The sequence below is a fragment of the Gopherus evgoodei genome, chromosome 1, assembly GCF_007399415.2.
Source record: "Gopherus evgoodei ecotype Sinaloan lineage chromosome 1, rGopEvg1_v1.p, whole genome shotgun sequence".
In the NCBI taxonomy this organism is placed as follows: domain Eukaryota; kingdom Metazoa; phylum Chordata; order Testudines; family Testudinidae; genus Gopherus; species Gopherus evgoodei.
This window is the reverse complement of record NC_044322.1, coordinates 189,129,104-189,143,924: the sequence shown is the minus strand read 5'-3', so window position 1 is coordinate 189,143,924 and position 14,821 is coordinate 189,129,104. Positions and strand designations below refer to the sequence as shown.

Genomic DNA, 14,821 nt, shown 5'->3' with positions numbered 1-14,821 from the left:
TAGGCACCCCGTGAGGTGGTAGCTGTGTGAGTGCTGTGAGGCACTAACAGCTGGACTTGATTTAAAGTGGAAGTTCAGTGCTGTAGCCTTTTGTGGCTCTAGCCCTATGTCAGGTCAGGCTCTAGCCAGCTGGCTGCCACGGTACAGAGTATGTGCAAGGTTGGCGAGTTACACCAATACAATCCTCAACCAAAGGGGCCTGAGCTGGAAAGGGGGCCTGCACCATAAAGCCCAGTCCTGCAAGGTGTGCGCAATGCTAATGCCAGTGGGAGTCCAGAGTACTTGCCCTGTGCCAGGTCAGCACCCCCTCTCACCAGGCAAGATCCAGCGTGCATGTGTTAAACCCCATTTTGTCAGCATTCCAGGCAGTAAAAGACTAAGTCAGTCATGCTGGCAGGCACAGACTCCATCAGCGGTAACTGATGCCTCTTTGCACAGTCTCAGCAGCCGCCTGAAGGGCTCTTCCCGAATCCCCCTTCAACTCTGAGCCCATGGGCCCTCCACGAAAGCATTGCCACAGCACAGGTATGCTAAGCGCGCACACACATCCCCCACACCTCCACCTCAAACCTATCTGATAACTAAAGGCCTGCAGTCTTTGTGCAACATGCCAGTTCTTATCACTAGTAAAAATGCTTTTTAAAAGACATGGTTCAGAACCAACACCTCATTCCCCATTCTGAGCCATGACTGAAGCAGTGGCCGGGATTATACAAAATGAGGAAGTACACGGAAAAACAGACTGGGCAGGAAATGCATCAAGGAAGGTTCTGAAAGAGCAAGTGAATCAACTTCTAATGCTAAACCACAGAATTTGACCCTCACTTTGCAAAAAAGCTCTATAAAACTAGCTTTGCTCTGATGGTTTTTCTAACACGCATTCCACCGTGCACAAGAAGTTGTCTCATTAATCATCACTCCCAGAACAGTTATTAAAAGAGGAAGAGGGAGCAATGAGCCACATTAACATATAGCTCATAATTAAAGTTGCAAGGGTGTGGGGTGCTTACAAGGAATGGGGAAGCAAGAAAGTATGTGAGCATGAAAGAATTTGACAACTGGGCAAGGCTGAAAAACAACTCAGCATAACTAGAGTGGCAAACACATACGTTTGTTGGGGGCAGAGGGGGTCACGGCAGCATTGCTGATGACCTGCACATAGCTGTGGAGGAAGAGTGAGGCCAACAATAAGGCAGAGCCATGGCTGTACACATTCCTCCCTTTGTAGTATGTGAAGGAACAAGACAAGTCCACCCTAACAATGCATTTTTTTCCTTCTATGGAAAAACGAGAGTATAGTTGATAGAGAATATGCTCATTTCTGAAAACCAGTGCCTTATTTAAACAAGTGTGTGAGGAACCGGGTTTGGGTGGGTGGTACATGCTCTGCTGACTGAGCTGTGCAGATGTTAACAGCAACCTGGAAGTGGAGGAACAACACATTTAGGCAGAATGTAATGACATGTACCTGGCTGAACCCTGGGGAGGGAAGCTACATATTTAGCCCCTGCTCTTGTTATGACTTGTCAACAGGTTCCTGTATTTACCTTGTTGGGAGCTTTCTTCCATAACATGGAGCAGGGTCATGCACCTATGACCTCACTGTTACAGGGAGTAAACTACAAGCATTGCTAAAAACTGGTTTCAGCCCAGCATGAGGTGGTGAAGGTCTACAGGGCCATTTCAACCACAGGCTGTTATAATTCAAAGCCAGCCCTAGATTTTCATGACAAAGTTGTTTGCTCTTGCTCTGAGAATTGGGGCTGTCAGTCTCAAGAGCCTGAATGGGGCCACGAGACTTAACTCTCCTCGTCTCTGGGAGCAATCTTGCTAGTGTGCTCAATTACAATATTCTTACCAGAGGAAGCAATTCTACCAGACAAAACAGTCTAGACAACGTGAGCAATTATGTCTGTTAAATAGCATTTCCAATAGTTTTCCTCCAAGAGGATCCTGTAATTTGTAACTTAACACAATCACAATTTTTGATTAAAATGTGTCTGTAATGCTAAGCTCTCCTGCCAACATGCAGTCATCCTTGTTATAGCTCTTTCCTCCTCACGGAAGGACACCCTACTTTAGAGGAACCCAAGGTATGCCCTTGTCAGGCACGTTCTTTGTGATCCTGACACTGTCACAAGCCTCATTTGGAAAACTGAGAACCATTTATTTCTGCAAAACGCCTAAAGCCTGAGTAGGCCACAGTAACCAGACTCTTCCAACCTGTAGCACTGTTCCAAGCAGAGCAGGGTTGAAGTACGCTGAAGAAATAGAATGGAGGGAACTAGCATGGGCATTTCCCATGCTGCACCTGGCCAATGGATAGGCAGGACTCCAGCGCTATCAGTGCAGCCAGTTTCACCAAGACTGAATTCTGTTTTCAAATAAGGATAAAAATGTCATTACAGGCTTCTTTGGGAGAGTGGCAGCTCCTAGATTCTGCCATCATGCCACTCACTACAGTGGCATAAGGATATGCACTCTTGCAGGACTAATGAACCCCCATTTCTCTTTGTATATTGCATTAAGATGTGGCCCAGGACATTCAAGTGTGGAGTAGTCACTAAGAGTTCTGTTGCTGCCCTCACACAAAACACAGTTCACTGGTCATTACTTCAGTTGAAGATCTTGAACCCTCCCTCCGTCATGATACATATCCACAACATTGTTGTCAAACTGATGCTGCTGAAAACAATGGATACAGAAATAGATTCATGCCAGTCTTCCAAGATGACTTGACTGAAGTCAAAGCTCAGACGAGTTCCCATCTTTCGATGGCAAAGGGTTCTTGGGAAGATTTAACAACTCTTGGATCTTCTCGATATCTCTCTCCATGGTTCCTTCCTGAGTGTTACTGACAATTTCTTCCAAGTCAGCCTCAGTAAAATTAAGCCTAGCTTTCCTAAAAGGGGAGAGGGAAGATAAAATAATTTCAGTTTCTGTACTCTCCCTCTAAGCATATAACGTGCAGCCCGAGAGTTTAGTTATCTCCTCCTGCTCATTGGTAAAACAAACACCAGTAACCTGAAAGCCCAAATCTTTAGGTTCTGTTTAGTTTTGTCACTATTTGTACGTTTTTATGAGTCACACAAACAGTGTCATTGACAAGAACCAGGCTTATCCCTTTGAACACACTCCTTCGCCAAGCTGCCAGTCAAATGAATGCTCAAATTAAAAAAGAACAAGGAATGGTTACTTACCTTACACTAATGACAGTAACCGTCATTCTTCGAGATGTTCCACACACATGAATCCAACTGATGATGTCCATTGGGCCCCAGCACAGGAGTGTGGAATATTTTCCCTACCAGGGTCACACCTCCACCATGCACGCCCTCAATCCCCTATCCTCCCCAAAGTAGATAAAGGGCAGAGTGACATCAACTACCACTAACTTCCTTTGCTGCCTAGAATCCTTATTTATAAGCATCTGAGCTGCAGAAACAGAGGACGGATCATGGGGTCCAGATGTGCAGAACATCTCAACAAATCTTAGTTTCTTATAAGGTAAGTAACCATCTTTCTTCTTTGAGTTACTGCACATGTTGATCCCACTTGTGGTGATTAGCCAGCAGTCATCTTTCTAGATGGTGAGCTCTAGGAGTTATCTGAAAAGAGATTGCAAAACTGCTCTTCCAAAGCTGGCATCAGATCTTGAAGCAGTGAGTAAAGAATATTGTTTTGTAAGTGTATAAGCTGAAGAGAGAGTAGGAGCTCTACATACTTCCAGTGCTGGAACTTGACTTGGGCATGCTATTGATGCAACTTGTAGTCTGGTGGAGTGAGTTCTGATTTTGATAGAGGGCTCCTCTTCTTAATATCATGAACAGTTCTAATACAATCCTATACACATTTTGAAAAAAATAGTCATCCCTTTTGGTTTGTTACCGTAAGCAATAACAAGTCTTGAAGTGTTATGACGAGTTAGTTCTTTATATGTAATGTAACGGCAATATTCTCACATCTAGAGGATGTAATTTAGATTCAGCAGATGAAGAGTGAGGTTTTGGGAAAAAATGGTAAGTGAATGAATTGATAGATATGAAAATCTGATACTACTTTTGTAATAAAAGATGGATGTGGTCTCAATTACTCTATCCGTGTGAAAAACTGCATATGGAGGATTTATCATTGGGGCTTGTAATCTGCTTATTCTACAAATTGATGTTTTAGTGATAAAATAAGTAGATTGAGCTGCTGGAGTCTAACAAAGAAAAGGTAAAGAGGTGACTGGATTACAGTCTATAAGTACCTACATGGCAAACAAATATTTAATAATGGGCTCTTCAGTCTAGCAGAGAAAGATATAACATGATCCAATGGCTGGAAGTTGAAGCTAGACAAATTCAGATTAGAAATAAGGTGTAAATTTTTAATGATTAGAGTAATTAAAAATTGGAACAATTTACCAAGGGTTGTGATGGACTCTTCATCACTGATTGTTTTAAAATCAAGATTGGATATTTTTCTAAAAGCTCTAGGAATTATTTTGGGGAACCCTGGCCTATACAGGAGGTCTGATCAGATGATCACAATTTTAGGCCAGGAGGAAAGGATGTGCTCGGAAGGGATTCAGTATGTCCTCTTGAAAAGCAGGCAGCCCTCCACACACTGAGCCTACTTGGCAAAGTGGTCTCGGTTTTCCTGATGGGTGGCTGAACTAGGCGTCTCCCCCATGGCTTCCCTGATCTAGTTCATTTTGGACTACCTCCTTCACCTTACAGCCCAGGGCCTGGCGCCTTCATCCACTTGGCGGCCCATATCGGCTTTCCACCTGCCAGTGCAGGGGCACATGGTATTCTCCCGTGCCATGCCTGGCTGGTTCCTTAAGGGATTGGATCTTCTCTTCCTGTACGTTAGGCCCCCGGTCCTGCAGTGGGACCTGAACTTGGTGCTGGCCCAGCTGACAGGTCCCCGGTTTGAGCCGCTAGCTAAGTGCTCCTGGTCTCGTGGAAGGTGGCCTTCCTGGTAGCAATCACGTCGGCTAGGCGGGTCTCAGAACTCAGGGCCCTGACCCCTGAGCCCCCATACACAGTGTTCCATAAGGATACGGTCCAGCTCCTCCCACATCCTTCATTCCTCCTGAAGGTGGTCTCTGCCTACCACATGGGTCTGGACATTTTCCTGCCTGTCCTCTGCCCCAAGCCTCATGCATCCAGCGAGGAGCATTGCCTCCACACGCTGTATGTGAAACGGTCTCTGGCTTTTTACCTGGAGTGGACTAAGCTGTTCATGAAATCTTTGCTGCTGTTCATCGCCTCAGCCGAACGCATGAAAGGTTGGCCAATCTCCACTCAGCAGCTCTCCAATAGGATTATCTCGTGCATCTGTACCTGTTAGGACGTGGTGGGAATCTCTCCACCACCAATTGTGAAGGTGCACTTGATGAGGGCTCAAGCCTCGTCAGCTGACTTTTTAGCCCATGTCTCCATTCAGGACATTTGCAGGGCAGCCACATGGTCTTCAGTTCACACATTCACCTCGCATTATGCGATCGTCTCCTAAATCAGGGACGATGCCGGGTTCAGCAGGGCTGTGCTCCGTCCTGAGAATTTGTGAACTCCTACCCACCTCCAACAGATATAGCTTGGAATCACCTATTGTGGAATACACATGAGCAATCCCTCGAAGAAGAAAAGAGTTATCTTTTCTGTAACTGGTGTTCTTCGAGATGTGTTGCTCATGTCTATTCCACATCCCTCCTTCCCCTCTGTCGGAGTTGTCTGGCAACAAGGAACTGAGGGTGGGGTGAGCGTGCAGCACCCCTTACACCGCGCTATGGAGGCGTCACTCCAGGGATTGCTTGGGGTGCTCCCCTACGGGTACTGCTAAGGGAAAAACTTCTGACACCAGTGCACGTGGTGAGCACACACACCTATTGTGGAATACAGGTGAGCAATCACTCAAAGAACTAATAGCTCTCTTCCATCTTTAGGGATTTTTTAAAAATATAATAAATATATACACTGTTCAGTTTTCAAAAGATTAATAGTTTTAGGGGAGGCCTTCCTTCCAAAGACTTCTGGCATCCCTTTTCCAATAAAGGGAAATGTAAAGCTACATGAGAAGAATTGTGACCGTGTTTGACTCCACCCGACCCCAGCCTGCATATTGTAATAAAAGACTCAGTAAAGTCCACACATTCTTTAAAAGATATTAAAATCTGCTGTTTACTTTCCCAGCCACATGAGAAGTGAAGATATTGGGAGAGTTTTGAGGGGAGGCAAGCTATAAATTCAAACTATTGTACTACAAAATAAGCAAATTGCAGCATTGACTAGAATGACTTTCACTGGACAATAAACAGTGCAATCTGAGGCTAGATCAGTGGTTCTTAGATTGATCCCTGAAACGACCTGAGAATCAAATAGTGAGGAACTGGGGCTGGAAGCAGAAATGTACCATCCAATGCTCTCTCTTACAAATTGGTTTGCCAAATGAAAAAGTCGGAACTACAGCCATTTATGATCAGTGATACAGATTCACAAATTTAGATAGCGCAACATTTTTTCTTACCACTCTGCTAACTTCTGTTCATGCAGCAATCTTCTCTCACGTAGTCTTTTCTCCTGTATGCTCTCACCAGAGAGCTTCTGCACTGCCATCAACAGCCCTCCTGCAGGGATGCTAAGAGGTGGAGGAGGAAGTTACAGATAAGCCATTGGAAGACACTAATAGTGATAGTTTACTGGCAATAAGGAATGAGTGTGGGGGAGTGGAGGCAACTACGTGTTCAGTGATGCATAACCACCTCCAATATTCAGACCCTCCTTTTCACTAGCTGTGACAATCACTGCATGAAACTCAACTCCCCATATAGCTATTCCGGAAACAAAATACCCCTGCTACAACCCTCTGATGTGCTTTGTAAGCACTCATTAAGCCTCTTATCAGACAAGGTTGGTCAGTATTATTAAAATTTTACAGCTGGGAAAACAGGCACAGAGAGGCTAAGTTATTTGCCCAAGGGCATGCGGGCAGTCAGTGGTGAAGCTGGGAAGGAAATCCAGGAGTCCTTGCTCCTAGTCTCCTGCTGTCACCAGTATACAACACAGCTCCTCAAGAGAATGCTAAATCCTCTTTACTTTTGGCTAACTGTCCTGAGAAGCCAACTGAATAGCTGATTAGTAGAGACATTAAACATGGGAAGAAGGGGCAGGAGGAGAGAGGATCATAACATTATTGTTACTTTTCTGTTTTAATGGTAATTAGCATCTTCTATGGCCATTTAAGGCGCAAGCACTGATCAGCTCTAAGGAGAAAGGGAAATCTCCATGTATCCAGCCATCACTGGAAGAACAATGAAATATCAAGTACGGAAAAACTGGATGGGGACTTCTGGAGACAGAAATCATCATGGTCCAAAAAAGGGATGCAGAAAATCCAGCAGGCTGCTGAAGGTCTGGGAAGTCGGCTGCAGCCCCTCCTAAGATTCAAGTCTTGACTTGGGAGGTTATTATCCAACATATAGTAGCTAAAGAATATAATTCTGACCCTGGTTATTGATTTGGTATGTGTGCAGCTTACCCGAATGCTGCTCCAAAGAAACTGCCAGCTGCCATTCTGCTCAGGCCCAAATGCATTCTGAACAGGCCCCCTGTAAAGGCTAAAACACACAAGCCACAGACATGAGCCTCTAAAGAGTCCTAGCATCACACACACTGAGGGAACTGCTCTGTCAGTTCTACCCCCCATCCCTGAATGCCAAAAGACAGTCTCAAGAGAACAGAAACCAAATACTGAGCCAGCAGTGGCTCTGCCAATCTCTTGAGGGGCCTGAACATGTGTGACAGTCTGTACCCTATGTTCTCCACTTTGGGGGGAAAGTCACAATATGGTGTTACATGACTCAGTAAAGCTGCTTCACTCCCAACAGTCATGTTTTGGCCCCGGTTGCCATATTTCCAATTCAATTTGGAAGGGAAGATGAGAGTGGCAACCTAATACGTCTTTTTTAAAAATCTGTAACTTCTCTAACACTAAACACAGCACAAAAGAGCTGTAAGAACTAAATGCTTGGAGAGGACAACCAGCCCACCCACTACAGAAATGGAGCGACCTCTGACGGAGCACAGCAGTTGTTCAGCAACAACCAGTAATACTACCTAACAGTTTAAAACAGGAAGTGAAGAAAAATATATCCAACTGGAACCGCAATATATGCTTGTATAAAGGTAACATACAGAAAGAGACCATGTTCTGTATCTAGAGCAAACTTAAAAATGATCTTTCCCTTGGAAACATTTGTAAGCAGCAGAATTAAGCTGTTATGAAGAGAAGAAAGGAATATGCACACCCCCTCATTGATGGATTTCTAATGCTCATTTCTCAATTTTTTGAGATGAGATATTATACACCGTTCCGCCACACTTATACTACCCAAGCACCTTTCACTCAAGAAGGGTAACAAACTTTCAAACATTAACTAAGCCTTGCAACTCCCTAGTGGATTAGGAAAGTTTTATGACCCCTGTATTAGGAATGGGAAACAGGCACACATAAAGTGAGTCAGTGGCAGCAGAGGAAATACAAGCCAGGAGCCCTGACTCCCACTGACTCAAATCAAAGACAGTATCTCCTCACTCAAACAGAACAGAATACAGAAATAAAGTATTCTCACCTCCTGCGGCAGCGAAGTGACTGAAGGTGATTTTATTGCGGTACACGGACAGACCAGTGCTCACTGTGCTGCAAGCGTGGGGCACAGAAAGAGTCAGAAGGCAGACCTGAACAAAGAGCACACTCGACAATACAGCCCTATGGAACCCAAATCAGAGAGGATTTCACTAAAGAAGGGAGAGCTAAGTAGTCAGCCCAGCCCATCTTCCCTATAGCCGATCTGTCTGGGACACACACGGTAGTCACTAATGCATTGATCTCAATCCTCTTATAGGATGTGGGGGAGCACTAGAACGCCAAGGTTTTTTATGTAATTTTTTTAAACCAACATTTCCAAGCATAAATTTAAAACCATATGAAGTCTGCAAGCAGGCTAGACCCAAAAGTGAACCTGTCAATCATGACAGTGTACCGTGAACATTTTGTTGGAGTCACAAGCATGGCTGGTCAACTCCTAAAGTGCAGCCTATGTCTCTAGCTACTGAGTGAGGATAAAATCATCAACTGTGAGTTGTTGGTTGTTTTTTTTTTTTTTTGGGGGGGGGGGAGTGAGGAAGGTAATTGCTAGTCAAGCTTAAGGTTAGTGGGAAGGAGGAATGCAGCAGAAATTCTGTATTTGGATTTTAGGAAGGCATTTGATTATCTCAAAAACTTACTCACAAAATGACTATAAAATGGTTTGCATGTGGACACTGTCATGTAGTGTGAAAACTGGCTACAGAATAAAAATCCAAGGGGATAATGAAAAAGAGCAATGTCTCAAGTTGTGCAGAAGATGTCTGGAGACAGCTGTGGGGAAACCACAAGGATGTGTGTTAGGTCCAGTATAGTTAACCCAATTAAAGTTCCAGAAGAAGGAGTAAACAGTACATCAATTAAATCTGAAAATGGTACTAAACTGTGAGGAACTGCAAACACTAGTGAGGTGGGTCTTTCAGTCTTTCCTGATGAAACTGTTCCACTTTGTATTCAATATTCACTGGACTGAAGAATGACTCTATAGGCCAGTGATTAGGGCACTCACCTGGCATGGAGGAAAGTCAAGTTCAAGTTCCTGCTCCAATGACTACTTGACTATTTCATGAAAAATGGAACAGCTTCATCAGAAACAAGGTTCAAATCATACTTCTGCCTGAGAGGAGCAGGAACTTACTGCAGATCTCCCACCTGCCAGGTGACTGCTCTAACCATGAGGCTTCAGGGCTAAAGGAGGTGACACCACCACCATCACCTCCACCTCCATTTTTTGAGAAAAAGCATTGACCTGGCTGAAGCACCACAGCTGTGAACCCTGAGTTGAGAAAAACCTCTTCCTCCAGTCCAAAGTCAGAGAGGAGTGGGACTTGGGCCACACCTCTCTCCTCAGCTTTTCCTATTGGCTAACTTAGGCAACAATCCAGTAAGCTTGCTGGCTTTTGTAGATATCCCTTTTAGGCACCTATCTCTCCCCGCGCATCGGGCCTTACTTGCAGTTGTGGATTCTAATAGGTGGCAGAACATCTACATTTAGGCATTGCAATCTTGAGCCCACATTCCTCTTTGTGGATTTAGCCCCAGAAGTGAAACCAACCACTCTGTTTTCATCTTCCACGCTCAGTGAGAAATCAAAAGAAAGCAGAGTGCTAATGGTGAAAAATAAATTACATTTGTTTTTAAAAGCTTTTTTAAAGTATGATTTTCAACATGACAGAGTCCCTTTAACACTTACAGCTGTTGTTTTCACCTAAACACATCTCTGCAGGTTTTTATCCTGATGTTTCCCCACAACCATAGATATGGAAAACTTACTTAAATATTGCCACAAAAGTAGCAATTCTCCAGCTCCAGCGCCAGCCATAACGGATGAATCCCCTGATTGCAGCACGATGTGCAGATTGCTATGGGGAGAATGAGAGAAGGTTACAGGTCTTAAACTCACTGTCATTTCACTGCACACAGACTTGCAGTACTTTCAGACAATGATACTTGAGACACTGGCTATTCCATTAAGATTACCCATCTTGATAGTACTCAAACTGATGGAATTGACACACTGGTTCCATCTTAAGGGGAAACAGCCCCCATTTCTCTCAGCCATTCAACAGGAAACCTGAGAATTAATTTAAATGTTTAATTCCAATTGGTATTTCCAATCCTTGAGCTGAAGGCAGCCATCTTTCAGAGAAGTAATGTCTTTTATGACACTGGCAGTGCAGAAACCTATTGGGACAGAAACTTGAAACTAGTTTCTAACTGATTTTAACTACGGGTTAATAGCATTAAATAACTAAATGATAACCATTTGGCTTAAACATTAAGGACCCTCAAGCAGTGTAGTTTAGGCCTAACATTTAAGCTTTGTATATAAACTAGGTTTTACAAGATGTAATATTAATAGAAATCTCATTAAATTTTAAAACATTCCAATTAAGATTGCTTAAATCCAACACTCTCTTCTGCAGCGCCTGCAAACCACATGCTGTAGCATGGGTGCAAACCTATAATTGCCTGAAACAGACTAGAAACACAGAGAGAAACTGGTTGCTCTAGTTTTTTTGTGGCAGCTGAGCAAAATGCCAAAACTAAACAAATATTATAAATGAATAAAAGTATGTTGAAATCATTTCTACTTTAACTTCCAAATTACTAACATAGGTAAGATTTAAAACAAACAAAAAAAAAAAGTCCTTTTAAAAGCATGATCCAGTGAAATATAAAATGTTCTTTTTTGTAGCTGGAGGTAATGACAGAATACAATTACAATTATTCAAGTGTTAAATAAAACAAAAAATGCTGACAAGCAAAGGAGAAGTTACCAATCTGACAGCCTCATGATGCAGATTATGAGAGAACTTGGTTGCCAATAAAACACACTGGAAATTAGAGACAACATTTTTGTAAGTCATTTTTTGAAATAATAGACTTTGCCTAATTTAATAGCTTAAATATAACTTTGAGTACATAAACATGCAGAATGTGAGCATAACTCAGCACTTAATTGAGGTACATAGTTACCACAGATGGTTACACAAACTATATATTTATGAATATAAATCAAAGAGTTTGGTAGTTTTCAAATGCAATCACAGTAACTGTGCATGAAAATTATATAGGTAATTACACTCACGTTTTGCACACTTACCTGTATTAAAAATATCTTGCTAATGGGAACTGAATTCTCTGTTGTACGCTAGAGAGCCAAATGAGAAGTACCGTACAATGCTATAACTTTACAATGGCAGCACCCAGTAAGTGATGCAGCAGCCCAATTTGTTAAATTTGCAACCACAAGCAGTGCCAATCTAAAAATTCATATTTAAGTAAGGATGTTTTTCTTTCAAGTTTTAAAATTTTGGTCTAACACAGCAGGTCAATCTGTCACCTGAAAAAGTTGGCCTGACTAACAGCCAACATGTACAGCAGGGTGGGCAAACTACGGCCCGCGGGCCAGCTCCAGCTCCTCAGGGCTTTGGATCTGTCCCATGCAATTGCCACTCCCATGGCGCCGCAGGGCTAAGGCAGCCTCCCTGTCTGCCCTGGCCCTGCACCACTCCTGGAAGCAGCTGGCACCACGTCCCTGCGGCCCCTAGGGGAGCTGGGGGTAGCAGAGGGCTCTGTGCACTACCCTGACCTGCAGACACCGCCCCTGCAGCTCCCACTTGCTGGGAACAGGGAACTGCAGCCAATGGAAGCTGAGAGGGGGAGGGCAAGGTGCCTGCAGGACAGGGCAGTGCACAGAGCCCTCTGACCCTCCCGAGGCTGCCAGCCACTTCCGGGAGCAGCGCGGGGCCAGGGCAGGCAGGGAGCCTTCCTTAGCCCTGCTGTACACCGCTGCCACCCTGAAGCCGCTCCAGGTAAGCAGCGCCGGGCTGGAACCCACATCCCAACCCCCTGCTGCACTCTGCATCCCTCTATTTCAGGCTCCTTGCTGCAGAAAACAGGGTCTACAAAATAGGAGCAGTTTTGGTTCCAATATGCATGATTTTAGTCCATACCACAGCATCCAGACGGTTCTGAAAAATCTCTGCTTGGCTCCGCTCAATATATTGTGTCTTCGCATGGTGAAAAGCGGGCAAACCTCCATACATCCAGCCTATGACAGCCGCTGAAAACGTAGCTTTGATAATGTTGAGAGTTTCTTCTGGGTACTGCTGTAGTTCACTAGCATAAAGAAACAATGTCACTGGGAGATTTAGCATTTGGGAGCACTGCTAACCTAACAAGAGTCAATCTGGCTAAAATGTATCATTTCAGACACTACTCTTAAAATTATTGCATTTACAGATTTAACTCATAATCTGCCATCAACCTTAAGCAAACAGGTAACTTTATACTTTTTTAAAATCCTTCTTAGACAGAACTGGACAGCTAAAGCAAATGGGACACAGAGTCTTTCACCTTTTGTTCACAGGCTCTGTTGTAGTCAAGATCAGTAGTGTTCAAAATTCCATTGCATCTAATGGCTGTTTGGAGATCTATGTGAAATGAATTGGTGGGTCTAAGGATATTTAAAAACCCACACCCACAACAAATGTCACTCAAGGGAAGTCTCAGCAAAAAGGCTAAGGATTGAGTGAACCCTGGAAACTGTGCTTTCTCACTCCTAGAATGAAAGGGCAATACAGAATATCACAAAGGTAGTGTTGCCAGTTATCATGATTTTATTGTGAGTTTTGTGATATTGGGTGTTATTCTTAAAGCCCCAGTTCCTGGAGTCAGGTGATCACAGGAGAATCTCCACTTTTGTTTTTAAAAGATAAGTTTCTAGCCCTCCGGGTTGTGGAGAAAAGGTCAAAAACATGATTCAAATGCACCCCAAAATCTCAGAATCCAGACAGCAAATTAAATGGTGTTTAAATCAATCTCATGATTTTCCAGTGCTAGGGGAACAAGATCAGTATTAGCAGGTTGCTAGTGTTGTTTCCCTGCCTGATGGGAACAGTGCTATTTTCCCTTATAACTGTTACTTTATGTACTAGGCATGAATTTTTGAGTGAGCAGGTCAGACTGGGTGCACATCCATGTGGCTGTGAACGATTCACCAACGGGTGTTGCACCAGGCAAAGGTGTGAATGGCTGTGCAGGATGAGCACTGGGATGAGAAGGCCAGGTAACCACAGCAGCGTGTGAGAGAGAGAGAGAGAGAGATGGGCAGATGGATAGATAGGGTGTGTGTGAGAGTGAGAAAGAAAGAGCGCGCGCACTGGATGAGAGGGAATGGCTGGAAGACTGGATAGATAACCACAGCAGAATGCGGGGGGGGGACATAGACAGGCACAATTACAACAAGGTGTGTGCGTTGGGGGACACAGATAACCACGGTGCTGGAGAGGGAACAGACAACCACAGCGGTGCGTGGGTGGAGAGAGAGACAGAGGAGGGGACAGACAACCACAGCAGAGCCCGTGTGTCGGGGAGGGGAGGGGAGGGGACACACACACACACACACACACACACGTGCGGAGCGGACGGGCTGCCCTGACCCCTGCCCCCTGCCCTTGCAGGCCCGGCCCGGCCCGGCCCGGCGTTACTCACTCGCGGTGCCAGAGCTCCCGCAGCCGCTCCCAGCCCGTGCCCGGGGGCTGCGCGGTGCCGACGTGCCGGGGCGCCGAGCCCAGCTCCAGGCCGCTCCCGGGGGCCGCCATGCCCGGCTGCTGCTGCTGCCGCGGGAACCGGGAGCCCGCTCCAGCCTCCGGCCCCGCAGCACGGAACGCGGCCCGGGCCCCGCCCCCCCGCGCCGCGCCGGCGGCAAGAGCGGCCCCGGCTCGGCCCCGCTCCGCCCCCTGCCGCCCGGGAGGCGCCGCGCAAGCTGCGGCCTGGCCCCGCCCCTCCCCCGCCAGGGGCCGGGCTGCAGCGCTGCTACCCCCGCGGCCCCGCCTGCTCTGCACCAGACCCCAGGGGGAGCGCCCAGAGCGGGGCGCGCGGCTCGCTGGGATCCCGACCCCTGGGCACAGGGGCTGGAATTTGAGGTGCTGCCTGGAGCTGGTTCCCATCACATAGCAGGGTTGACAGTTGGGTTCAGTGGCTCTCAGCGCCACCACCCCAGGGAGCACAAGCAGCCAGGACCGGCGCTAGGGGTTTGAGCGCCCTAGGCAGACGGCAATTTCGCCGCCCCGCACGCTGGTCCCGCTGCCGCAGTGGTGTCTGCGGGAGGTCCACTGCAGCCACGCGAGCAGCCGACCGTCCGCAGGCACCACTGCGGCAGCTCCACCTGAGCTGCGGA

General features: G+C 45.8%; 1 protein-coding gene across 2 annotated transcripts; it reads right to left on the bottom strand.

Annotated features, from left to right (window-relative positions):
• Nucleotides 1-1,686: 1,686 nt before the first annotated feature.
• TIMMDC1 (translocase of inner mitochondrial membrane domain containing 1) lies at nucleotides 1,687-14,258 on the bottom strand. 2 transcript variants are annotated; one of them, XM_030580662.1, is made up of 7 exons: nucleotides 14,134-14,258; nucleotides 12,594-12,759; nucleotides 10,408-10,496; nucleotides 8,621-8,757; nucleotides 7,528-7,606; nucleotides 6,517-6,627; nucleotides 1,687-2,902 (listed from the first exon to the last, which is right to left on the bottom strand). In XM_030580662.1, exons 1-7 carry the CDS (start codon nucleotides 14,241-14,243, stop codon nucleotides 2,746-2,748), a joined length of 849 nt encoding a protein of 282 aa, XP_030436522.1. In that variant the 5' UTR covers nucleotides 14,244-14,258; the 3' UTR covers nucleotides 1,687-2,745. The 2 variants fall into 2 exon arrangements, with proteins under 2 accessions (XP_030436522.1, XP_030436529.1); XM_030580669.1 differs by having other exon boundaries at nucleotides 8,621-8,688.
• Between the last annotated feature and the right edge of the window lie 563 nt (nucleotides 14,259-14,821).

Coding starts and splice junctions, on each gene's coding strand:
- TIMMDC1 (XM_030580662.1), bottom strand. CDS start 14,243: ATGGCGGCCCCCGGGAGCGGCCTGGAGCTGGGCTCGGCGCCCCGGCAC. Junction 12,760..14,133: donor CGGGAGCTCTGGCACCGCGA/GTGAGTAACGCC, acceptor TCTTTATGCTAG/TGAACTACAGCAGTACCCAG. Junction 2,903..6,516: donor GAACAGAAGTTAGCAGAGTG/GTAAGAAAAAAT, acceptor CTCCCCTTTTAG/GAAAGCTAGGCTTAATTTTA.